The sequence below is a fragment of the Arachis stenosperma genome, chromosome 4 (assembly GCF_014773155.1).
Source record: "Arachis stenosperma cultivar V10309 chromosome 4, arast.V10309.gnm1.PFL2, whole genome shotgun sequence".
In the NCBI taxonomy this organism is placed as follows: domain Eukaryota; kingdom Viridiplantae; phylum Streptophyta; class Magnoliopsida; order Fabales; family Fabaceae; genus Arachis; species Arachis stenosperma.
Window position 1 is genome coordinate 150,394,736 of NC_080380.1, and position 25,128 is coordinate 150,419,863.

Below are 25,128 nucleotides of genomic sequence, written 5' to 3' on the forward strand. Positions count from 1 at the left end.
GATAAGGACGACGTGCCGAGCTACCTGGGTTCCGGTCGGGACAGGGGGAAGAAGAAGAAGCGGAGGCGCCGGGAACCTGTGGACGGCGGCAACAAAGAACCTAGGGCTAGGATTTTGTGTTTGGTACCTTGCTTTGTTTCAGAGGGGGTGTTGGGGGAAGGGGGTGCTGACTACTGAGTTGCAAACGGGTTTTTTTTGTCTAAACACAAAACGGTGTCATTTTTTATAACCGGTCGGTTATCAACTCTGTTTTCGGCCGGTTCAGTAATTTCTGAGCGGTTCGTCATTCAACAGTTATAAGCAGTAGATTGGACCATTTTCATGGTGGATTTTCAGTTGGACTAGTTCGACCGTGGATCTGGTCCAATTTTTATAACTATGACTATTATAATTAAAAAAATAATTTTAACAAAATTTTCGATTTATGTGTATAAGAATCTATTTGTTGGTGGCAAATCTTTAAATAGAACTCAAATTTTTAATATTTGACCTGTTGGGGTTGAGAGATATTGTGAAAAAAATTATGAATATCTTAATAATTATATTATGTAAATATCAAATATCAGTCATTCGTATAAAATATATATTAAAATATAAAATATGCATAAAAAATAAATAAATTACATATGTATTTATACATAAATATATGATATATAAATGACTATTTTTTATTTTCATCTAGGATTTTGTTTTGCAAATTTTGATTATCAAATGTTAGTAATATTTAACTATCTTGTGTTAAATAAATAAATGAGTTGATCGTAAAGTTAAGACAACAACATTTACCAAATGGATAAGTTTATAGCTCCTATTATTGCATTGCTTTCTCGAAGGGAAAATTCCCAGAAAAGTTTCATTTTGTTTGACTGGAAATAAAATTGATGTGACTATATATGCAACGTAGACACAGTTTGGTGATACATAAACTACACCTTACAGGTCAAATATTATTTTAAAAAAAATAACAACCTAGCTCATAATTAATGAAAAATAATATATATGTCACATTCAAGAATAGCAATGCAAGTTGCAGATAGGAAAATGGCTCCTAAACTAAAGAACAAATGGCTGGGAATGGTACAGCCACTAACCACTTCCAATGGTTTCATAAATCATCAATCAACGTCACGTTTTCCATATGATTGAGTCAAATTGAGCTCATATATCTTTGTCAATACCAACTATATCCCACTTAAATGGTTGAGATCCATGACATCTTTTTTTTTTTTTCTATTTTACTATAAATAATGGACTTGAGATGCAAACCAATTTAGGTAGATGGAGTGGTTAGCTCACTCGTCCGCTTAAGCAAGTGTCAGGGGTTTGAATCTCGCATTGTGCATGCAGCAATTTATTGGTCAATTACAGATTCTTAGATGGAGTACAAATCTGTAACGGATTAGTCTTTAACCTATTGAATTGAAAGTTGTCGTGAAAAAAAAAAAAAAAAAGACTTGAGACGCATGGTTATTCTCTGTGACTTTATATATTATGTTCATGCCTAATAGTATTAAGTTGTATTTAATTTAATTTGTTACATAAACATTGGTGGGTCAAATAATAAGAAAGTTTGTTATGATATCGCATCGTAGCTTGACTGGTATATATGATGCTGTCATTAGAGATTTATTAATACTCCTATTGAGAATCTTATATTATATAGTTAGTTATTATTTATAAACACTAATCAGTAAAAATGATAACAATCTATAAGCTAAGCTCCCAACTAATCTGGGCATGGGTGTGTGTGAGTGCTACCTTAGCTTGGCAAAAGCCATGTTATTGTCGGCAGAAGATTGCATATGAAAATAATAGACTTCCATTTCATTCAGATCCGTTGATGGGACCTACTTCATGATCTCACTTTTCTTTCTCTTGTAAAATGTCTGTTTTATAATAAAATTTTAGGTGTAATTATTTTTATGCGAAGTTATTAATTAAAAATTATTAAATAATAATTTAAATAAATATTTTAAAATAAAAAATTATTTAGATACAAATATTTAAAATATTTTTTTAAAGATATTTTTTAACAATTAAAATTATATATATATATATATATATATATAATTGTCGTGCTATTTCTGTTAAAATTATATCAGACAAATTAATTTGATCAAAAAAATCAGTGAATCAAATCTTAAATTAATTTAAATTAATTTTTTTTATTAAAAATAACTATAATAATTTTATTATAAAAAATGACTAAAATATTTATATTATATATATTAATTTTAAAATCTTAAATTCTAATTCTTAAAAGGTTAGTTCACATGGATTTTTTTATTTTAATTTATTTGATCTAATTTTGATAAAAAATATAATTTAATTAATTATATATATTAAATTTTAATAATTAAAAAATATCTTTAAAAAAATATTTTAAACATCTTCATTTAAATAATTCTTTTTAAAATATCTAATAATTTTTAATTAATAATTTCACGTAAAATAAGTGAATATCTTCTTTGTGTTACATGTAATTTGTAGTTTTTTACGGTTAATTTATTTAGAGTATATACTTATTTTGGTCCTCTAAGAATTTCAGACTAGACACTTTAGTTTCTAACTAAAATTAATTATTCGATTGGTCTCTAACAATTAATTCTGTTAGTCACTTAGGTCCTTTACTCCGTTAACTCTAACGGATGACAAAATAGTCTGTGACAACTCTAATAGGAAACAAAATGGTCCATGATCTCCTATGTTCGGAAACGACACTGTTTTCTTCCAATTTTCATCATATCTTGCATAACACTAACAGTCTAATACTGTAACTTCAAGCTACACAATGCACACTCTATAACTTTAATATTCATAAGGAAAAAAAATCTTCAAGTTGTTATCAACTCATTCATACTCAGGAAACTAATGACTATGTCTCTCAAATACTTGCCATCTTCGATGGATTCTATAAATTTGGACAGCAAGTCTAATTTGTTAAGACTCGTCGTCGTCGTTGTCATCTCCCCTCCTTCTCTAACCTATCATCTCCATGACACCACATTGTCCACCACTCCGATCGCGTCCTTCAACTTCTTATCCGAACCAATGTTAAGTAATCGCTTCAATTTTCATATGAGCGGCAACGACGACATTGCTCGTTGTACTGACAGCTTGGATGCGAGGTCGAAGCTGTCTGCCAACTTTGACTTCGGAAAAAAAGGAATAAAGTACTTGATGTCTATTTCACATATAATATCGAAGGAGAATCTTCTCATGATGTCCTAATGTCCAACAATCTATATTACTTGCTGGAGAGTGGAAAAAGACATGCCCTTGGGTATTTGTGGAACTTGGTCTTGAGGATGTCGTGGACGTTGTCGGGGTTAGAAGTGATGTTAACGAAGACGTGGAAGTGGATGTTTTTGGTGGGTGAAGTGCAGAGGAAGTAGATGTACCAGTCACAAAGATTTAGGAAGTGTGTGGTTCATGACATGTTGAGGTAGGTGCGACAAGTGTGGTCATTACACCATGGCTTAATCTTAGAGATAAAGTGGAGGAAGAAAAAAATGGAAAAGAAGACTCTGAAAGTGAAGAAGGAGAGTATGAATATTAGAGTTATGCGAGATATGATAAAAATTGGGAAAAAATAGTGTCGTTTTCGAATAAAGGAGTTAGAGATCATTTTGTTAGAGTTGTCAAGAATTATTTTGTCCCCTATTTTAAAATTTTTTGAAGATGAAAATTGGTATATACTCATTTATTTATTTGTATATGATATATAATAATATAAAATTATTTTTCTTGTATACAAGTTAATTCCGGAAAACATTTTGTCATGTGATTAATGTATTGAGGAAGGAACATAAATTTGATGCTGAGAATCACGTGTCGTCTTCATCAGACGTGGCTGTCTCTGTGCCGCTTTCTCGTCTTTGTCGTTCATGGCTATCATAATTTAATTAGTGGAGATTGCTTCTTTTTCTTTTTTCTTCTCGTCTCCTTTTCTTGCTCATAGAATAATATTATTTCTTTTTTTCTTTCATTTACGAAATCTGCTCTGACAAAAATAAAAGGTATGATAAATAATTTGATGTAGCTTCAAGAATAAATAAAATATAATAATACTGAATTGTTTTATTCGTGTGTATGCATCAATACAAGCTTCAACTTCAAACTTGAAAGTCATGGGTATGGGATCCATGGGAACTTGCACGCTGAAAGATCTACCATAGTTTTTTTTAATTAAAAGTAAGATTTCATTAGCAAATATTATAAGAATAATTATAAAGAATAAAAAATAACAAATACTTACAATATATATTAATTTGTGTTTAGTTGAGTAAAATATAACAAATAACTAAAAATTATAAATTTTACAGTTACAAGAATATATAAATTTGACAGTATAATTTACTAATTATTTATAACTTCTTATGATATTTTTCACTTAATAAATTAAAATTATAGTAAAATATTATTTTTGTCCCCAACGTTTGGGGTAAATTTTAGAGTTGTCTCTAACATTTTAATCGTTCTATTTAAGTCCCTAACGTTTCAAAACTAACTCAATGTTGTCCTGTCGTTAGGGATTCGTTAACAGAATTGACGGCGGGACAAAATTGAGACGATTTTGAAATGTTAGGGACTTAAATAGGACGAAAACGTCGGGACAAAAATAATACATAGAAATAAATTTTAATTTTATCCTTTAGTAATATCAATTTTTTACTATGCATAGTATTCAATTATTTTTTAACCACATCTAAGTAAATTACACTTAATCATATTACTTTTATTTTAAATAAATTAATTTTTTAAATCATTTTACTCTTAAAGATTTTTAGTTATCATGAAATGTTTGTAAAATAATTACTATATAAACTTGTATAAAAGAAAAAAATAATATATATACAATAATAATTATACCTTTTCTCTCTAATGTATCAAAATTCTTTAAAATTATAAAAAAATAATTTATTTAAAATGAAAGTAATGTGATTAAGTATAATTTACTTAAATGTAATTAAAAATAATTGAATACTATATGTACAGTAAAAATTAATATTATTGAAAGATAAAATTAAATTAAAATTAATTTTTATGTATCGTTTTTATCACTAATGTTTTCGTCCTATTTAAGTCCCTAATGTTTCAAAATCGTCTCAATTTTGTCTTGCCGTCAATTCTGTTAACGGATCCCTACCGGCAGGACAACATTGAGTCAATTTTGAAACGTTAGAGACTTAAATAGGACGATTGAAATGTTAGGGATAACTTTGAGACTTATCCCAAACGTTAGAGACAAAAACAATACTTTACTCTTAAAACTAATTTATTATAGATCTAAATTTTTTAAAAATTTATTATTAACCAATAAATTATTATATAAATAAAAAAATTTAAATTTTTAATATTTACTTAAACATACTTGTAAATTAATAATTAATTCAAGTTCGGTAATTCTCATTCATTTGGGTTTAGGTGGCCTATTTATTGTAGTATTTTTATTTATCATGAGAGATTGATGCAACTGTTTAGTGTTTATAGAGAAAAAAAGAAAAGAAAAAACTTGAGAAAAGTCAACTAAGAATTTAGAAATTCAACGTATACAGAAGAAGGAGGGAGCTTATCATGAAAATGTAATCCCCAATGGGAACTTGACTAACTTGCGCCCTAATTTTGCGGTAGATTTTAATTCCATAATTAAAGTACATAAATTTATTTATAAAAAGAAAGTTCATAAATACGGAAAATAAAAAAACAAAAGTGCGTTGTTGAGCATGAAATTTCGTGCTGCGTCAGTTACTGCGAATGAAACACATCTGAAAACGGAGGGAAGAAGAAACAACAAAGAAAGGTAACAGCTTTTGGATTTTCGAAGATAGAATCGCACTCACAACACCGAAAAGGACGCGCCTTTTCCCCTCTTCCCTCTTTCCCATTCTCCTTCTCTTCTCTTAATTGCGTGCTCCGTGCTTCTCTCTCTCTCTCTCTCTCAATATTCCAATATCCAAATTCCAAATTCCCCAAAGCTCACAAACACTCTTCAAATACCAGCGACCACTCCAATGACAATTCGCAATCACCATTCTCCTCCTTTCCTTTGACTCTCTCTCTCTCTCTCTCTGTGTCTTTATTTTTTCAATCTCTGTCTCTGTGTCTCTTCCAATTTGAATTGCAATGGCCAAGGAGATGAAGGACGTTACTACCAAGTCGTCGCAAAAGGAGAAGCATCTTCTTCAGAAGCTTCATTGCTCTGTGAAGAACTACGATTGGGGGCTTCCGGGTCGGGTCTCCGAGGTTGCCAGGCTAGCCAGGTTGAATTCCGGGTCTCAATTGGATCCGGAGAAGCCCTACGCGGAGCTTTGGATGGGTACACACGATTCGGGGCCTTCGTTTCTCGCCTCCAACAATGGTGGTGAAATGGTTACCCTTAAGAAATGGCTCTCGCAGAACCCTGATTTTCTGGGTGAGAAGGTTCTGCAAAACTGGGGTTGTGATCTCCCCTTCTTGTTCAAGGTGAGTAGCACTCTGATCTTTTTTGTTCTATTAATGAAAAATGGTATCTTCATCTTAGAACAAATTGGAAATTTGAGCATCATTGTTAATAAAAAGCAAGTCCTTTTTTTTCCCGGTTCAGTGGAAATGGGTATGTAGATGCTTTGCACAAGTTTGAATTTTGAGCATAATTAGCTGGTATCTGCTTTTCCTTTTTCATGGGAAACAATCATAATAGTTGTTTAAGAAGTTTTTCTTATTATTGTTATAATTTGTCTAAATCCAACATAAGCTAATTTAAACATGTAGTTTGCATGTAAATTATTTGATTATTGTTATTGGCATTAGGTGCTATCGGTGGCAAAAGCCTTGTCTATACAAGCACATCCTGATAAGGAGCTAGCTAGGACACTGCATAAGTTGCTGCCTGATATGTATAAGGATGGGAATCACAAGCCGGAGATGGCTCTGGCAATGACAGAGTTTGAGGCTCTCTGTGGTTTTGTTACACTCAAGGTACTGAATTATATGGAAGGAGTCTTTTGTTTCTTTCCTTAATTTTAGTTCTCAATTTTTATATTAATAAAGTTAATGTTAATGCGATTTTGTTTCCTTTTCCCTTTCGATTGTGTCTAGAACGCTTTCTTGTTTTTATGTTCATAGAACTGTTTTTGAGCTATTGTGAATTCGAGCCTTGTTATTATAAGACAAAAACTGGTATATTAGGTGTTAGGTAAATTCGATCCTTTTTTTAATGGGTTCATTGAGATGTTGATATTATTACTTAGAGTCTTTTTTTTTTTTAAATATTAAAAAGAATTTGGTATTCATGCACTTGAAGTGATTGGAAATGAACTTCCCACCTGTCGGTACAATTTCATATTGATGTGACCAAGCCTTTTTCCTGTTCATTTTACTTTCTTTAATTGCCAATAATGTTTCCTGGTCCTTTGTGATACCCCCTCAACCTCTGATAGCTGACCAAACTATTAAAAAGAATCATATGATTTCTGTTGTGTGTTAAAGAAACATGAAAAAGTGTCGGTTGCAAAGCATAAAGTGGAAATTTTGTGTGTTTTTCCATTGTAGATCTGTTAGTTTTTCCTTGAGAATGAATTTGGTTTTGAGAGAACTTTGATGTTTATTGTTACCTTTGTATGAGTTCACCTGAATAAACTGGGTTAAATAGAAAGGGGATTAAAGGAAGAATTTAATCTAGAACCCTATTGTAGTTTTCATGTATATTGTTACTTTCAATCATGCCAATGATTCAAAGATGTCTGCTTTTGTCGGGAAAAGAACACGTGTGTAGATCAGTGAATCCTTGTATTCTGTTTTTGCTGATTAGAGGTTGCTATCTGGTAAATGCACAGACATTAGAACTGATTATTCTAATGCATCATTGAAAAATTATGCAGTATGGGCTAACTCAGCGCTGTGTTGTGTTTTATTTCAGGAGCTTAAGGCTTTGATTCATACTGTTCCGGAAGTTGCACGATTGATTGGGGCTGAAAATGCAGACCTGGTCTTACGAACCAGTGATCAGGATGGTGAAGGGAAGGTAAAAGCTGTTTTGCAGGCAGCATTCACACACCTAATGTCAGCTAATAAAGAAAGAGTCACTGAAGCAGTAAATAGTTTGAAATTTCGTCTCCATGATGAAAGCAAGGTTAGTTGATTGCTTATTTAATTTTCTCTGGGAAGTTATGATTCTGTTGTAGCTATACTGTTGATAATTTAAGATGGCTTAATGTAATATAATTTAACTTGTTTTTTCGCGAGTGTGACTAAGAGATATCGAAACATTCGTGTTTTACATCAGGTGAGACAGTTGACAGATAAGGAGAAGCTGGCGCTGCAGTTGGAAAAGCAATACCCGGCAGATGTCGGTGTCATTGCAGCATTCTTTCTGAACTATGTAAAACTTGCTGCTGGTGAAGCCTTGTTCCTTGGCGCAAATGAGCCACATGCATATTTAGCCGGTACTTGTATTGAATGCATGGCAACTTCGGACAATGTAGTGCGAGCCGGCCTAACTCCCAAACACAGAGATGTCCAGACTCTTTGTTCCATGCTCACATACAAGCAGGTAAATGATACATCACAGAAACAAGACAGTTAAACTTTGTAAGGCTATGGCTGGTAAGTGTTTCATGACAGAAAATAGAAAAACTCAGACAATGGAGATATAGATAAGAAAGAAAATTTGTGGCTGTCTTTGTTCCCACTGTCCTAGTTTTCAAGTAGACAGCTTGGACAAATTTTGTCAGAAGATAGAGACATTTTACTTGTTTCTATGTTTGTCTCCTCCTAACAAGTAGTTGTGTCTCCTATGTCTTTGTAGTTTTGTCTTGATATATTTACCAAACGGGATCCAAAGTGATAATTCAAAAGGTGGCATGAATATTTTGGAGACTGGCAGTTTTTTTTATGGGTTTTGCCTTTATTTTATGCAGGGCTCTCCCGAGATCCTGCAAGGAGTTCCTCTTAATCCATATGTAAATAGATATACACCGCCATTTGAGGAATTCGAGATTGATCGATGTATTCTTCCCCAAGGGGAAACAGTTGTGTTCCCAGCAGTCCAAGGTCCTTCAATTTTTTTGGTCACAACTGGTAAAGGAATGATGAACATAAAAGGAGGATCACAAAAAGGACATGAAATAACTGAAGGTGATGTTCTTTTTGCAGCTGCTAACATTGAGATTAGCATCATTAGTGCATCCAAGTTGCATCTGTACAGAGCAGGGGTTAATAGCAAATTTTTTCAAGCTCCCTGAGTTTCAACATTGCACCTTTTTTTCGCCATATTGGAGTTGTGTCATAGGTAATAATAGCACGTTTTACTTTAGTGTACATGTTAGAGTAATAATAAGATCATAGAGTTTGTTATCAGGTTTGAGGGAAAGTGCATTCACTATAGAGAAGAGGATTGTCTTAATGTATTTTTTTTATGTTCAATTTGTTTGTTGTTAATATAAGGGTAAGTATTCATTTTATGTCTTAAATGTATTCTATTTATCGACTAATAATCAATAAATGAAGTTCCTCCAAAATATTCTGATCTATGTCTACATCATTGCCGAGGATATATTTGTAATGATCTTTTTTAATATCTTGGAAATTATTAGTTGAAAAAGAAAAATGAAATATTGTTATATACAACTCTGCGAAAGAAAGTGTTACATCTTGTAAAGTAGAGTCAATGACTTGAGAATCAAGCTAGGAGATTAGAAAACAGAAATTATTCCTTGACTCTGAAAAACTATGTCAGTGTGACTTAGCAGTTAGCAACAGAGAAATCATTTTTCTTCTCTTCATTGATTCTCCTAAACTTCTTGATTACTAAATGAAGAAAGTAGGATGTATACTTATTAGTCTCTTTTGGAAGACAGCTTTTTTTTTTTAACAAGATTTTGAAATATCAACTCCAAGAAGTGCAATCTCAACTTTGCATGCAAAACAAATAATCAAACTTGTCTAGTACATCTACAAATCATTTAATGAGGAAGAATTCTTGTTCACACCACTGACTCTTCTTGTAGACAACTATGATCTTCAATTCACACCTCCAATATTTTCTAATGATTGAAGGCACATGATGTTTATGTTTCAGCAATTTTTTCTATTTTTGTATTCGTTTTCTTTCACGAAGTCTAGTCAATGTTAGTAGTTAATTAGTTATTAACATGAAAATAAAAAAATTCAATATTTGATTATTGAGTAAAGTGACAATTAGATATTCGAGTATTTTGACTTAGGACTAATTAGTTTTTGAAGGAAAAAAAAGTATCAATTAAATAAAACCTCCAAGATAGTACACAGTAACGGAATTGCCCATGTATTTTGTTATCCACAGTGGTGTATGTCCCATTGTTTTACATGAGTATAGAAACAATATAGTTTTCTATTTATAACAAATCATAGTAAAACAAATGAATTTTTACTTCAAAAATTATTATCTACATAACCATATTTCATAAATAGACACTGTCATAAGCACCACTGTTTTACATGAATTGATAGAGGGATATAACATGACCAAATTGGTACTTTTTTTCCTTTAGAGATTAATTAGTCCGAAGACAAAATTCGTAAAGACCTAATTATCACTTTACTCTTGATTATTTAAGCACTTCATATAAGGATGAGTATTTCACTTCTAATAGACTTCCAAGGGTAAATAAATAAATCGATAAAGATAGCATGCAAGGAAGTATCAAGAATGCAAATATGCCGCATCATGCACAATTGCACACCATGGATACCCTCTACAGTATGTAGTAATTTTCATGTCAATCTAGAATATTAAACAACACCAAATAAACTCTTAGTAGTTGGAACAAAAATACTAAAATTCCATCAAGACATTCTAGGCTTCTGTGATTGGAAACTCAAAAGATACATCTTTTCCGGTAAGCTTCCTGTAAACTCCAGAGAAAGTCTCCAGCTTGTATTCAGTGTTGTTGCGTTCCTTCGGATCCAAGAAAACCTTAAATTGGCAACAATGGTAAAAACCAAACTAGTGTCAGCTTATAAAATAAAAGATAAAGACTTGGCAAATTTGAATGAGCAATATCTTCACAAGAAGTTACTTTGATTATTTTCGATCCATCGAGTCTGTATCTGACTCGTTTGCCAACAATCTCGGCAGGATAAACTACGTCTTCAAGAATAGCATCATGCACAGCAGTCAAAGTGCGGGTACGCGGCCGCTGAACAGCAGACCCTTTCTTTGGAGGACGCACGATCCTTCTTGTGGCGACCAACACAACATCCTGTCAGTTGGTACAATCTTTCATCCATCAAAACACAGAACGAAACAGAAAGGAAAATCATAGGCATGTATATTGGTTTCACATTAAGGTCAAATGTAGTAAACTACAACCTTCCCACTAAACTTCTTCTCAAGCTCCCTGACAAGACGAAGATGAATCTTGCGAAACGACTTCCTCAATCTGAAAGGAACATAGATGACCACAGCCTTGCGATTCCCAGCCACGTCCATCGGACTGCACAAGAAATAGCATTAACTTTATCATATAGAGCAATAACATTGTCTCTATCAGAAAATTTGTACTAGGAAATTTGTATACATTTCTGTATTCAGATGGTCTCTAAATGCAGCCTTAATAATTGGCAATTTACTTACATTGCCTGGTTTATGTAGAGATCTTTCAAATCACTTTTCAGGTCCTGATTAGTGTTCTCCAAATCAAACAAGTACTACAAACAAACAAACAAAAAATTCAGGATTTTTCAGTGAATAGCATAGTGTTTAGTTCATTAAATCAGTAAAATCCTTAAAAGGAGGCAACATAAACCTGTGCAGCTGTCTCCTCAAACTCAGTGGGTTCAGCATCATTATCCTTGTGGATTTTCTTCCTTGAGGTGAACATTTTGGTCAATCTCTGTCATGATTCAAAAAAAAAAAAAAAAAAACCATCACAATGTTGCCCTATGAACTATTATCCACTCAAAAACTAATAAGCTAGAATTAGTTCGAAGTTAGAACCTAAGGGGGAAAAACACTCAGAATGAATGTTTTACATCAAACATAACACAACAATTTAAAGTAATAATTTTTACAAGTAATTCTAAGCAGCGTAAGAGAGATTCAATCAGGTGACTAAATTGGAACGGCGAAAAAGATAGAAGCTTTGGGAATTGATTGGATAAAAGAAAAGCGTACCGAATCGTTGCCGAGATGTGCAGTTGCAGTCCTTGAGCTTCAGAAAGAAGAAGACGCAGCTACGCCCAGGGATGCTATTATACATATACTCCATGCTGACGTTGCCCTAATTTTCTTATGCACATTCCAGTTTTCTAGGCCGTTTAAACGGGCCAAATTTATCGGGCTAGCCCGTTTATCCATTTAAATGGACGGATTTTGTCTCTAAAATAAAACTTGTTTAAATTTCAGGCTAAATAGACCGAGTCCGATTAATCCAAAAAAATGACGATTAAACGGGTTAGTCCGCAGGATAAACAGGCGACCCGTTTATTTTTTTATATATATATATTTTTAAAAAATAGCACTTTTAGTCTATATTTCTTCAGATTTGACTCGAAAATTTAACCCATCAACTAAAAAATACAGTTTATTTAAGTTTTTTGACATAAAAGTGATAATTTTTGTCAAAATATTTTTAAAAAATAAAATAAAAAAATAAACGAATCAGCCCATTTAATCCATCGAACTGAACATAAACGATTCAAGTTGAAAAATTATGGATTTCAAATAAAACGAATTTAAACGAATCAACCCATTTAATTCATAGACTTAAATGGACTGGATCTAAAAGGACCAGACTGACCCATTTAAAAGCACTACATTTTTCTCCCAAAACATGTTAACTCGGTATGTTATTTTACATAATCTATATAATATACATTAATTTTGATGCACTGTAACGTAATTTTATATGTGCATCTACTAATTCATTTATATAACGCTAAAAATAATTACTTTTTATATTAACTGTAATTACACGATTGTATAAAATATTTTATATCATCAGTTTATCAAAATTAAACTTAGTATTATAATTTATTTTTATGTTGATGGTTGGTTTAATAATCTTGAATTGAATTCTCACTATAAGGTAACCATATTTATGATTTCTATGAAATTTCTAATGCTTGAATCGGATTACTTCTAGTAAAATGATATATGTGATTTTACTTAAAATAAAATTGTATTATTTTATTTAACAAAAGATTATTAGGTAAACAATAACAACAATAATAAAATTTACTAAAAAATTTAGATAAGGTTGACCCAAGTAATCCTATCAACGCCAAATTGCTAACAAATAAATAGTTGGAAAAAAAGGGAACAGATTGAGTTTTATATATGGAGTATTAGTATACTATAAAGGCTACTACTAAATATACTCCATTAAGTTTTGAATTAATTTTCATAACGATGAAATAATTCTAATAATTAAATAATTCATAATTAAAACCAGCAATGAGTGTTATGACTTATGACCATATAATCAAATGGCATGATCAAGAAAAAGTTGCATTTTCTATGCCAGAAAATTGCAAATATATATCATTTTGAATGATTACAGCTCAATGAAAATCCTGGTTGAAACCTTCCATATTGCCTTAAAGTTGAAGATTTGGAGCACCTTCAACCTTGTTCATTTACAACTACTTAAAGCTAAAAAAGAGAAGAACAAAAAAAATGTCCTGTGTCTCAAAGTCTCACTTGTCCAAACCATTAATCCATGACAGAATAACTTTTGCTCCTTTTTCCCATGATACGTCCAACATCATGTCATGCGCAACGGCATCAACACAAACCGGCGGCACACTGTAAAACTTCGCCGTCTCATTGAGTCCTTCGGCGTCCTATAAACAACAATAGTTCAGTGAATTTGAATTTGACATCATCTGAGGGGGCCAGAAACTCTTTTCGAGTGTTCGGCATAGAACAACATACCACAATGAAGTCATCTTTCGCACCCAAAACAAGGACATCGACAGGGCAGTTTGGCGCCGAAGGAACCGGAAGTGATGCATTCAGCTTTCTTAAATCAAACAATGGCAATCTCGAACTTTCTTTCATTAGCTCTTGATATCTGAAATCCAAACACAAACCAAGCTAAAGGCATGATAGTGATACTCAATATGAATAGACCATTTGATATTTCACAGAAAAATGCATACTCTTGTTAAGGGGGTTTATGAGTTTAGTTTCTAGACTTGTCTATTTGAATTCAACCAAATAATACCACAGCTATGGTAAACCAGTATGCTTTACTTCTTTAAAAAATCATGGATTCTGTAATTCCAAGGCTCCGTGATATCTTATGTTCTTAACCATATTCTTCCGATATCAAATTTCAATTGACATGCTGACAAACAAACCTTTTAACAATATGATCCTCCATTGTGGCTGAGAAAAATGTCTCTCTACACAGAGGAAGAGAGGTTTGAAAAGCTTTCGCTGCCAAGCTGCGTGTCACCTGCGGCCAGGACAATGGATATATACATATAAGAAGGTAAATACAGAAGAATCACATTCTTGAGAAGGTCTGTTCAAAATACCTTGAAGGCAGCAATTGGCTTGGTAAAGAGATATCGCCAGACAAGACCACTAACAAAAATAAAAAAGAATTCTCAACGAGTGAAATCACAATTGAAGTTGTTAACATCTCCTTATTCAAAAGTAATGATAACGCACTAGAGATCTTAGTTACTAACCTGTTACCAGAAGGAGGCACAGAGCAGACAAGGATAGCTCCTCTAAGCTTTGGATATGTATTTTCTATTAACAGAATCATACTCAATCAGATTAAAAGCTTCAAGGAAAGTAAGTATCTGAGACTAAGATGAGATATATATGATATTCATATGATGGGGGAAAAACTAATAACATACTAATACCTTAATTGACTACAAAAACATGTAGCAGAATCAGAAAGAAATTGGAAAGTACCTTCATGGTTGTTGCTTCCCAAAGAGGAGATATAATATTGAATGATAAGTCCTCCAAATGAATGTCCAACCAAGATAGGTGGTGACTGAACTTTATGATTGACGAAATCTGCAATATCTCTTGCATGCGTCTACTGCAGAATCAAGTGCATGCAGGAAATTAAAGACTGTGGATGAAAGTTCATTGATGAATAGAGTTTTGCAGGGAAGATTCATATACCTCGAGCGTACCAGCAACCGAACCATGGGGTGCATCACTTTCACCCTGCAGATGTAGCATACAAGCTGGAATGGTTATTACCAAGATTACTAGTCTAGACTTCAGAATCACATAAGAGATTGGACTTCCTTATTTGTTAACACTAAAACTAACATCAAACACTCATAACTTCATTACATTTCTTTGCCACTTACCTTCAACTTATAGTCTTATACACATCAAGCAAATGAACAAAATTTGATGGTTGATTGTAAGATGTTTTCCAAACCACTTGTTTCATTGTAACATTACTCCTACAGAATATATTTGGGACCTTGGTAATTAATTCATTCTAGAAATGTAATGACAGATAAACTAAACCAAATAAATTTAGCTTAGGTGACCCAAGAGAGTATATTTTGACACACATTGTGATAAATATCTTGTTACTAACACACATTTTGTGTAAAACCCTAGTCTCTACAAAACCAATGATCATATAAGTATAACACTATCAGAGAGAGAGAGAGAGAGAGAGAGAGAGAGAGAGAATGGACCTGTGCTAAGAGGCTAAGAGCATAGCAATCGAAGCCAGAAGCTGAAAAGAAAGGTAACCAATGTTCAGCCCAGCACCAAGCAGCATGGTAGCTTCCATGAACAAAAACCAAAGGTGACTTTTTCTCTTCTTCTCCTTCAACATTCTTCTTCTTCTTCTTCTTCTGCACAATCACCTCCATGCTTAGCCCAGAGGGAAGCTTGTGGAAGATACGAGACTGCCCCTGCTTCAGCTCAAAAGGGACCCTCATCTTGTTCTTGTTGCTGAGAACAGCCACCACAGGCTTCCAAGAAGAAATTGTGGTGGAGTTTGAGTTGGAAGAAGCAAAATGGTGATTGTGGAACCCAGAAACAGAAACACCCACCATTGATGTTGTTGCCATGCTTCTCTGTTTTTGGACTTTGGTTCTTCAAAAAGCTTTGGTCTTTTCGCACCAAACAAGATAAGGGTATCAAACAGAGACTCGGACACACTGAAAGCTTAAACCTTTTTTCTTATTTTTTGGATAATGAAAGCTGAAACCTTGCTTTATCTTGACTTGTTTTAAGGTAAAAAAAACAATATTTAAAAAAAAAACACATGTAATTAAACATTGATTTGTATTATCATTTATCAATAGAAAAAATTATTAATTAGTTTTCTTAGAAAATGTTTCTTACATATTTAATTATTTATAACATGGATAAAGTACTAAATTAGGTCCTTATTTTTGGGTGTAATTTTGTTTTGATTTAAAGTATCTTATTTGAATTTAAAAAATTTTCATTTAATTTTAATGTAGTCCTACCGTGAGGTCAAAGTTAAATAATTAACGGAATGTCCTATATGACAGCAGTACAAAAATAAAATCGATAATCTGAAAAATAAGTATAAGTTCGAGATGTACAAAATTAAGTGTGAATACATTAATACATTTACGGTTGATTTTATACTTTTGAAACTTGTACTTGTTCTGCTGGCTTTGTTTTTGTATTACTGTTATGTAGAATATTCTGTTAATTATTTAACTTTAACTTTACAGTACATTAAAGTTAAATGAAATTTTTTTGGATTCAAATAAAACACTTTAACTAAAATAGGATTACTCTCAAACGTAAAAAACCAATTTAATTATTTAACCTTATAATATTTACGTTTTTATTCTAGTATTCTGTTTGAAATATGTTACTTATAAAATATACTTACTACACTTAAACTTTACAATATTAAAATTTAAAATTTAGAATATAATATTTTGTGCTTAGAATTAGCTTAAAATTTGTTGGTCATGTAGCGCATAACATTGCCTTAATGTATATTAGTCATGTTAGATAAATTAAACTACTACACATATGTAATTACATAAATGCATAATTGCTATGTTTTTTTTTTCTTATATAGCATTTTTTAAATGCATATATACCTATGATGACACCCACTACCCCAAGAATAAATTTAAAATAGAAAAACTAGGCATATTATTATGAGCATGCTGGACATTTTTAAAGTCATTAAGCACGCACTTTATACAAAATCTGTTAGACTGAATTCTCTCTTAAACATTTTCCGTTGACATGCCTTGTAATATATATATTGTATATATATTTAACAGGATTTAGTTACATTTATTCCAAATCATGTTGCCACATATAATAAGAATAAATTGCAAATAAATTAATATAAATTAAATATATTTCCCTCATGCTACTAGAATTATTATTACTTTCCCATGCATGCAGTATATATATTAAGAACAGTGTGTAAGGCTAATGAATATAAGTCACTTAAATTTGCATTGATTCATTGAATTATATCCAGTTAGATACAATGAAACGTCAAGGTCGTTTCCTCGATCAAAATTTCCAGCAACGAGAAGCAAGCTCTTCTGGTAAGGCCACTAAGAAAACATAAATACACTTCTTTTCTTTTATTTTTAAAAGATATACCGACTATGTTATGTGTGTATACTAAAATCAGCTATCAAAATTAACTATCAGTATAAAGTGTATAAAGTATATGTAGTGACAGATCCAAAAAAATTTTGGTAGTGGGGACAAAATTTATATAACATGATAATAATTTTTATAATAAAAATAATATGTGTACATAAAAATTAAATATTAAATTATCTATTAACTACTATATATTTATGTATAAATACATGTATTATTTAACTTATTTTCAATGTGTATTTTATATTTCAATATATATTTTATACGGATAATTATTTTTTATGTATATATAGCATGATTATTATTATGATTATATTTTGTTATTATAAGATAGGATTAGCCTTCAAAATATCTAATATACAAATTAAAACACTAAAATAGTAATTTAAATAATAATATATAATTTAAAATTATATTATTTTAGGTTTTATATTTTTAAAAAATTAAGTAATTTTTCTCTTAACACTACCATCAAAAAATTTTTTCTATATATATTACTAAACAATTATTTTAAAATTTACTTTCCAACACAATTATTAGAAGCCGACTCTTATTGATATTCATAATTAAAAAATTTTTTCAATCAAATACAGTTGCTATGTAAAATTTAAAGTTAATTTTAAAAAAAGATAAATAATATTCTACCTTTTGAGTTAATTTTTAAGAAAGAACAGTAATTTCATTTAAATATGAGAATTTACAATTCTAACGAATATCTATTATAAAATTTTTAATTTGACGATTAAGTATCAAAAGTTAAATAAAAAATTGTTGTGAGATCAAATTTAATAATCTAATAGAACAAATATATATTATTATTGAAAATAAATTAAAAACCATACATATATTTATACACAAATATATTGCTGCTGATTTTAGTGTAAGAATAACATTTTTGAATTAGCAAATACAAACTTATTAAATATATTGTTGTATATATATAGGTTCAAACAAGAACAATAATAATAATGCACGTGGTGAAGAAGATCAATGGTTATTACCACCTAACAAGGTGGTAGATATCATGCGACAGGTTCTACCATCACATGCACAAATCTCTGAGGATGCATTAGAAGCAATGCAAGATTGTGTGTGTGAGTTTGTGACACGTGTGACTGTTGAGGCCAACAAGAAGTGCAGATCTGAGGGGAGAAAAACTCTTAGTGTTAATGACTTGTTATTAGCAATGAACGATGATTTGGCCTTAAATAAATATGCTGAGCTTCTTGCAATTTACTACGATCGTTACTCCCTCCAAAATGTGGCTACTTATATGAATTAAGAATGCAATAATGCAAGTTCATAATATACTACAGTTACAGTAATTAATATAAATAACTTAGGTTTAAATTTGCAGCACAAGAGTATTAAATTAGTGATGAGATAGATGGATACTATATATGTTTATTTAGCTATTTTTTTATGGTTACATGTATTTCTGATTATTAGTGCCAAAATTTGATTGTATGTATTTTTCATGCATGAAAACATATAAATAAAAGCGTGTTATTACTTTTTAATCACTAGTAAGTGTCTTTTTACTTAAAGGAAAAGTATAGGTAATTAACAAAATTTTTGAACAATGTGTAAACAATGTGAATTAAGAGAGTTAAAAGAATAAATTTAATTAATAGCATTAAATTAGGATGTAGTGTATTTTCATTTGATTGATAGTTATTCATATTATTTAAAATTTTCATTGATCCCCTAGCACTCCCCTTACTTAAATTATAAATTCTTGCTTAATAGTTCGTTTTGAAGGATAGGTTATTAGTATAAAAAAATAAAAAAATTATAGAAAACTAATATATATGCCTAATAAAAAGGATAACCAATATAATTGAGACATTTACAAAAATTATATAAAGAGAGAATATTTCATTAATTATAAGAATTCAAATTAATATAGTTTTTATGATTATCAAATTAATTTATATATTTCATGGATAAAATCTTCCAGTGACGTCAAAAGACAACGAGACCCTTAAAAAAAAATCTAATTCGACTCCTGAGATTTACTCTTATGGGACTGATTAGCTCCTATGCCAAAAAAAAGATTAAAGGCCGGGTTGGGTGTTTTTTTTTAAGGATCTCGTTGTCTTTTCGAGATAATTGTCAGGGTCGGATGAGATATTCACTCTTAATTTATTTTCTCTCAAAAAGGCTTGGTCTCAAAAGAGCCCAATTTTTCGTTTAAGAGTTAAGACTAGGTGCCTTGGCCCAAACTCAAAGATCAAGACCCGAAAAAAAAATTCCAAGACCATGACCAAAAATAAAAATCCAAGACTAATAAAAAAATTGATAAAAGGTTTGAGTTTGACTTGTTTAGCAATTAGCACCACAAAACTTGGAGTCTATACGACTATACTACGAAGTACGAATCACAACTCACAAGTTCATAACTCTCTCAGCAGCCACCATTTTCCCCCCAAGGTATGCTCTTTACTGTATTGGCTTTCTACCCCATCATTCAAGTTTTGAACTTTTCACCTCTTTCATTAGTTTTGCCCAACATCAACAGCTTAAGTAAAAGTGGCTTTTTTTTTCGCTGGATGTATTATTTTGATGAAATGCCCAAAATTTATCTCTGATGATTTTGATATTTGGACCTTTTTTGTTGTTGCTAAATCCTTAATTGTCTTGCTTGAGGATATGGGTTGTGATTTCGTCTTTGAATTCCTGAATTTGTTTGTAGTTTGGGGTTTGATTTGATTTTGATGCTTGAGTTGAATGCTTGATTGGTTGATTTTGAACTTTGTATATTGGTTATCTCTTGTTCTGCTGGTCCAGAACTTGAACTTGGTTTCTGAGTTTTATAAGAAGAGAATATATACTTATACCTAAAATGAAATGCTTTTATGTAACTACCAATGGCAAATATCTTCATTCCACCTAAGACCAAGTCATTCTGCTTCAACCAGCTGTCACTAACAGGACTGAAGGTTTGAACAGTGTTCCTGAGCTCTATGATTGCCCTAATTTTACTCTTGAATGTTCTTATGCTTCTGCTAAGATCAGGTTGTAGGTTTAACAATCTTGAGTTAACTTGTTGGTTTATTACTTGAGATTTATTTGTATGTTTACTAAGTTTCATGAGTTTAGATGAATTCTCTTGATTCTTAATGGATCTATATCCCTTCTCTCTGGTGTGGTTAAGCATTTCTTCAGTGACTCAAAATACAGGTATGGCAACAGAATCAGATCCTAGGTCGCCGCAGGTGAAGGCCACGCTGCGCCTTGGCTCAGAATCGTACTCCGTTCAGGCGAATAAAGGTTGTTTATCAGAGCAACTAGTTTCACTGAAAGAGGAAAGTATGAGCATATTGAAGGAGTTCATAACAAAGCATAACATCCCTCAAGATGTCCCTGATGAGCCATTAGAAGCTTCTTCAGAAGATGATGATGATACACCTGAGAAACCTCAAGTGAAATCTAAGAAGACTAAGTTTACTTAGCTTTTGAAATTATTATGTTAGAATCTGTATTGAGTACTTTGACATTTGAATTTTGATTGTGTATCTTTTTAAATATTTAATGTGTTTGATTTAGGAGCTTATTGTGTGTTTCTGTTTCCCAGTTATTTGCTGCTGTTTTTAGAAGATTAAGTGCAAATAACTTTAGATTCTAGAACCACATCCCCACCAGCCACCAACATTTAACAAGATCTCTTTGATTTATTCAGGAGGAGCTGACATAAATGTTAATTATTATTTTTATTTTACAAATGTAAAAAACCCTTTCCTTTTAGAAGGTTATGTTCTTATGCAATTATGTTTGGGTTGATCAACACTCAACAGGGACCAGTTTTGTCCATCCCACTAATAATAATTATTTTGATGTAATTTTACTGTATATATATATATATGATTATTTGATCTATAATGTAAAATATATATAAGAATAGAGTAATATTTTAATAAATAGAATTAATGACAAATAAATACTATGACCCTTTTTTTCTTAAAAAATAATCTGATAATAATATTAAATTCATTATTAATTAAAAAGATAATGTTAATAAAGGTCATTAGATCAGGAGGGATAATAAAAAATTTTAAAATTCTATAAAAATTAAAATTTGGCAAAAGAGTTTATGTGACAACAGAATAAGATAGAAGAGATATTATTCTCTAGTTGTAAGAAAATATGAGTATTTACTTTTATATAGATAAAATAGATAGATAGGTAAAATAGATAGATTATTTAATTCATTCAAAATAGTGAAATAATAATCTTATTTTTTGTTAAATCTTATGTTAGTCTGTGTAATTAAGACATTAAATCAGATTTTATTTTCAATGTTACACAAATATGCACAGAACGATAGCAACAGTTTGAGAATGGAGAAAAGCCATGGAAAACTGTATATTTTCATTTTGTACGATTAAATTAAATCTCAAAAAATGTTTCCATGAGGCAGAGCACTAGATTTTGAAATATGAACTCTAGTTTTTCTTCACATATTAGGATAATCATCCCATGTTTGTCTATTACAATTTACAAGTTCATTTCAAGTTAGAAAGCCTAAACACAATCAGGATCAGAAAAATCTCCACTTGGCAAGTCATTTTGATTCAAAGATATCTCCCAATCATGAATACCCCAACCATGGCAACACTAACAGAGATACAAAAGTTCATTATAGTATTTTTGGGAGATGGAACTTGGAGGAGAGGCGCCACCTAACAAAAAAGTAAAACCAAATTGCATTAATAAAACCTCCTTTCATACTTTAGAATGCAGATATAATGAGTTATGAATGTACCAAATTTTTAAAGTGACAAAAACCATGGAACGAATGGATTAATATAAATGGTTTGAAGTTAACAAGCTGCATAATCTCATGCATGGAATGCTGCAGATAATTGAAATGTGAGAAATGTTCCTAACCGATATATCTTGCTGCCAATGCTTCATTATTCCTGGTAAATGCCCCTTTCCAACAACAGCAACAACACAGTTATTCCTCTTCGCCACTTGTAGTAGTGAGTGAGACATGTATCTGAATTTTTTAAAGGGAAAATGAATCGACAATTGTTGATATTGTAGACACAACATAGTAAATGCATAACAAAGATAAATTGGACGCAGTTAGACGTAAAATCTTTCATGTGGTTCTGCTGAATTGTTTATGATTTTGGGCGAGGGGATTCATAACAACCATAGACTCCTTGACCAAATGGTCTAGAATCATCCTTGCCCACATTTTTCTAAATAAAAGAATGTATTTCAACAGACCTAAAGACCATTTATTATACATAACTTCAGAAGCAATCCACTACTATTTAGAATATTTTGGATAAGAAAAACTGTTAAGGAAAAGCTTAGATTTCTTTTCTCAGAGAGTAAGGTAAGTTAGAGACATCTTACTGAGCTCGTTCATGTAGAATGGTCTCCTGCAAAACCATAAGCACCTTAAACTCACGTATTTCCTGATTAATACCTTCTCCTTCCAATTGTTCAATTAACTCATCCTGAAGAAAGCAATCCCAGATTAGGATCAAACAAGAAGGAATTCCTTTAGATGTAATATATAATATAATAACCAATTCATTCCAAAATTATGTAAGGATTCTGAAGCTTAGCTTACCACTTTGGGAAAACCCCGAATGTTGCCTTTGCCATCTATTGCCAAACGAAGAAGAAAACTAGTTAAGTGGGGAAGGTCTTTGAAGGGAAGAGAAAACAGTTTTATCACATCCAAAAATCCAATCTTTCTGATAAATCTGGCGTTGGTAATCTGTCACAACTCACAACCGTTGCATAGAAATTAATTAACCTTAACCACTGTATTCATTCACGTCTCGTTGAATGCACAACAAGATTTCACGCAGCAGCAATAAACATACTTGAATATAAAATTTCATCTAACCTTTTCAAGGCGATCGCCAAGATACACTTTGCCACCATATTTTCTTGCTTCTTCAAATGCCACTCGAAATTCGCTAACAGGACCAACCTCAGGTTGTTTCCCAGGCTGTCAAAAAATTTGAATGCAAATATGATGAAGCTGTTAAGGATAATATCAAACTATGATTGAAACTTGAAAGTTCTAAAGCTAATAGACAGAAAAATCTAAACCCTTGTATCAATTGGAGGATAAAGCACTGCTGAGCGACTTTGGCATAATCCTAAAAACACAGCCTGCAGGAAAAAACCAATACAAAATAATAATTTCAAAATTAGTGACTTTTGCTAATACCCGAGTTAACCTTCAAAGTGGTCCTTGAAATTGACCATAGTCCAGAGATCCCAATTGCACTGATTACGTCCTAAGATGACTCATCACACCAATAGGGACATAATTAGGGCAATTGGGATCATGTACTATTCAATGCTCGCAGCCAATCTCATGAATTACTTTAGGGTTTAACTCTAATACGCCATTGAATATTTATCTAAACCTTAAATCCTAAAAATCCTTTACACAGTAAGTACATGAAAATTAAATCCCAAAAACAATGAATAATGATTTCAAGAACTGAGGTTCATAACGTAACCTGTGGTTTCAAGTGGCCGATTATTCTTTTTACTTGTTCGCGTGATCTCTGCAACCAATGGAACAAAATTGAAAGGGGTAAAAGAGAATAACAAGGATGAAAATTGTGGACATCGATTGAATGAATAAATGCATGTACCTGAGAATTATAAACAGTGCCAACAAGAAAGACATTGCAAAAACCAGAGGAGGACTCGCACTTGAGCTGCACCACATTCTTGCCTCGCAGTTCCGCTGGCAGCTTTATTTCATTTCCTGAAAAGGAAGCACCTTTTGTTCTTTCTGTTGTTGCATTTGTCGAGAACCGGCGGTGGTGGCGGTGGTGAGTGAGAAGGCACCGCGTGAATCGGGCGAGTCGAGAGCAAGTTGGCGGTGTTAGCAATTGAGGAGCCATAAACAGAGACTGAAGCAACAAACCTGAAGCATACAGTAATCATGTTAACGATGAATATATTTACCAAATGCAGAAATGCTATTAGCGTGTAGCTTCCACCAACAACGATAATATTTACGTGTTTAAGTTTTTTATGTCCTTCTTAATATATATATACTTAATTTATTTGTTTGAAACTACTGGTATCCTCTGCGTAAATACACCAAGAAGATTACTTGGGTTTTCCAGAACTACTATTAGCAGTTCATAACCCGGATTTTAGACTTTTGGTGGGACTTATTTAAGATAATTCAGTGTTCTTTATTTAAATTTTCAAAATATATTCTTTTGTCATATAAAGCACCAATAAAAATAGTAATTCTCGTGCTTCTCACTAGTGTTGTTTATTGTAACAACATTTCATATTCCGTAATGGGAGTTAATACTCAAAATGACTCTTGAAATTTGACATTCAACTTAATTTAATCTTTGAATTAGTGTATGTTCCCGTACTTTGTATGGGATAATACATAAAATTATATTAAAAATTTTATTAAAAAATTAAATAATATATAATAATTATTATTATAAATATTTTATAAAGTTATAATTAAAATCAAACTCTCAAAATTTTTAATATTAAATATTAAAAATAATTAGTATTTATCTTAATCA

At 31.5% G+C, this 25,128-nt stretch overlaps 5 protein-coding genes across 5 annotated transcripts; 2 read left to right on the forward strand and 3 right to left on the reverse strand.

Annotated features, from left to right (window-relative positions):
- The first annotated feature begins 5,742 nt into the window (after positions 1-5,742).
- On the forward strand, positions 5,743-9,511 carry LOC130976718 (mannose-6-phosphate isomerase 1). Its single transcript, XM_057901640.1, has 5 exons — positions 5,743-6,465; positions 6,793-6,960; positions 7,901-8,113; positions 8,267-8,533; positions 8,901-9,511. The coding sequence occupies exons 1-5, from the start codon at positions 6,127-6,129 to the stop codon at positions 9,222-9,224; spliced, it is 1,311 nt and encodes a 436-aa protein (XP_057757623.1). The 5' UTR covers positions 5,743-6,126; the 3' UTR covers positions 9,225-9,511.
- Positions 9,512-10,612: 1,101 nt separating this feature from the next.
- Positions 10,613-12,277, reverse strand: LOC130973336 (40S ribosomal protein S7-like). The gene is made up of 6 exons (XM_057897819.1): positions 12,137-12,277; positions 11,769-11,855; positions 11,597-11,670; positions 11,333-11,456; positions 11,040-11,222; positions 10,613-10,936 (listed from the first exon to the last, which is right to left on the reverse strand). The coding sequence occupies exons 2-6, from the start codon at positions 11,841-11,843 to the stop codon at positions 10,817-10,819; spliced, it is 576 nt and encodes a 191-aa protein (XP_057753802.1). The 5' UTR covers positions 11,844-11,855; positions 12,137-12,277; the 3' UTR covers positions 10,613-10,816.
- A 1,178-nt stretch (positions 12,278-13,455) lies between these two features.
- LOC130972906 (uncharacterized) lies at positions 13,456-16,135 on the reverse strand. Its single transcript, XM_057897244.1, has 8 exons — positions 15,652-16,135; positions 15,116-15,160; positions 14,897-15,026; positions 14,662-14,725; positions 14,506-14,554; positions 14,326-14,423; positions 13,898-14,036; positions 13,456-13,806 (listed from the first exon to the last, which is right to left on the reverse strand). The coding sequence occupies exons 1-8, from the start codon at positions 16,030-16,032 to the stop codon at positions 13,660-13,662; spliced, it is 1,053 nt and encodes a 350-aa protein (XP_057753227.1). The 5' UTR covers positions 16,033-16,135; the 3' UTR covers positions 13,456-13,659.
- Positions 16,136-17,456: 1,321 nt separating this feature from the next.
- Positions 17,457-18,863, forward strand: LOC130975973 (transcriptional activator hap3-like). The gene is made up of 2 exons (XM_057900682.1): positions 17,457-17,517; positions 18,526-18,863. The coding sequence occupies exons 1-2, from the start codon at positions 17,457-17,459 to the stop codon at positions 18,861-18,863; spliced, it is 399 nt and encodes a 132-aa protein (XP_057756665.1).
- Positions 18,864-21,998: 3,135 nt separating this feature from the next.
- Positions 21,999-24,575, reverse strand: LOC130976807 (uncharacterized). Its single transcript, XM_057901732.1, has 8 exons — positions 24,220-24,575; positions 24,082-24,129; positions 23,663-23,725; positions 23,454-23,558; positions 23,172-23,321; positions 22,952-23,055; positions 22,472-22,583; positions 21,999-22,263 (listed from the first exon to the last, which is right to left on the reverse strand). The coding sequence occupies exons 1-8, from the start codon at positions 24,472-24,474 to the stop codon at positions 22,156-22,158; spliced, it is 945 nt and encodes a 314-aa protein (XP_057757715.1). The 5' UTR covers positions 24,475-24,575; the 3' UTR covers positions 21,999-22,155.
- Between the last annotated feature and the right edge of the window lie 553 nt (positions 24,576-25,128).

Excerpts from the sequence above, each read along its gene's own strand:
- LOC130975973 (XM_057900682.1), top strand. The coding sequence starts at position 17,457 with ATGAAACGTCAAGGTCGTTTCCTCGATCAAAATTTCCAGCAACGAGAA. Across the intron at positions 17,518-18,525 it reads ACGAGAAGCAAGCTCTTCTG|GTTCAAACAAGAACAATAAT; the intron begins GTAAGGCCACTA and ends GTATATATATAG.
- LOC130973336 (XM_057897819.1), bottom strand. The coding sequence starts at position 11,843 with ATGTTCACCTCAAGGAAGAAAATCCACAAGGATAATGATGCTGAACCC. Across the intron at positions 11,671-11,768 it reads TTGAGGAGACAGCTGCACAG|TACTTGTTTGATTTGGAGAA; the intron begins GTTTATGTTGCC and ends GTTTGTTTGTAG. Across the intron at positions 11,223-11,332 it reads AGAAGAAGTTTAGTGGGAAG|GATGTTGTGTTGGTCGCCAC; the intron begins GTTGTAGTTTAC and ends ACCAACTGACAG.
- LOC130976807 (XM_057901732.1), bottom strand. The coding sequence starts at position 24,474 with ATGGCTCCTCAATTGCTAACACCGCCAACTTGCTCTCGACTCGCCCGA. Across the intron at positions 23,322-23,453 it reads TTGGCGATCGCCTTGAAAAG|ATTACCAACGCCAGATTTAT; the intron begins GTTAGATGAAAT and ends GAGTTGTGACAG. Across the intron at positions 22,264-22,471 it reads ATTGGCAGCAAGATATATCG|GTGGCGCCTCTCCTCCAAGT; the intron begins GTTAGGAACATT and ends CTTTTTTGTTAG.
- LOC130976718 (XM_057901640.1), top strand. The coding sequence starts at position 6,127 with ATGGCCAAGGAGATGAAGGACGTTACTACCAAGTCGTCGCAAAAGGAG. Across the intron at positions 8,114-8,266 it reads GTCTCCATGATGAAAGCAAG|GTGAGACAGTTGACAGATAA; the intron begins GTTAGTTGATTG and ends GTTTTACATCAG. Across the intron at positions 8,534-8,900 it reads CCATGCTCACATACAAGCAG|GGCTCTCCCGAGATCCTGCA; the intron begins GTAAATGATACA and ends TATTTTATGCAG.
- LOC130972906 (XM_057897244.1), bottom strand. The coding sequence starts at position 16,032 with ATGGCAACAACATCAATGGTGGGTGTTTCTGTTTCTGGGTTCCACAAT. Across the intron at positions 15,027-15,115 it reads CGGTTGCTGGTACGCTCGAG|ACGCATGCAAGAGATATTGC; the intron begins GTATATGAATCT and ends ATTCTGCAGTAG. Across the intron at positions 13,807-13,897 it reads CGAAAGATGACTTCATTGTG|GACGCCGAAGGACTCAATGA; the intron begins GTATGTTGTTCT and ends TGTTGTTTATAG.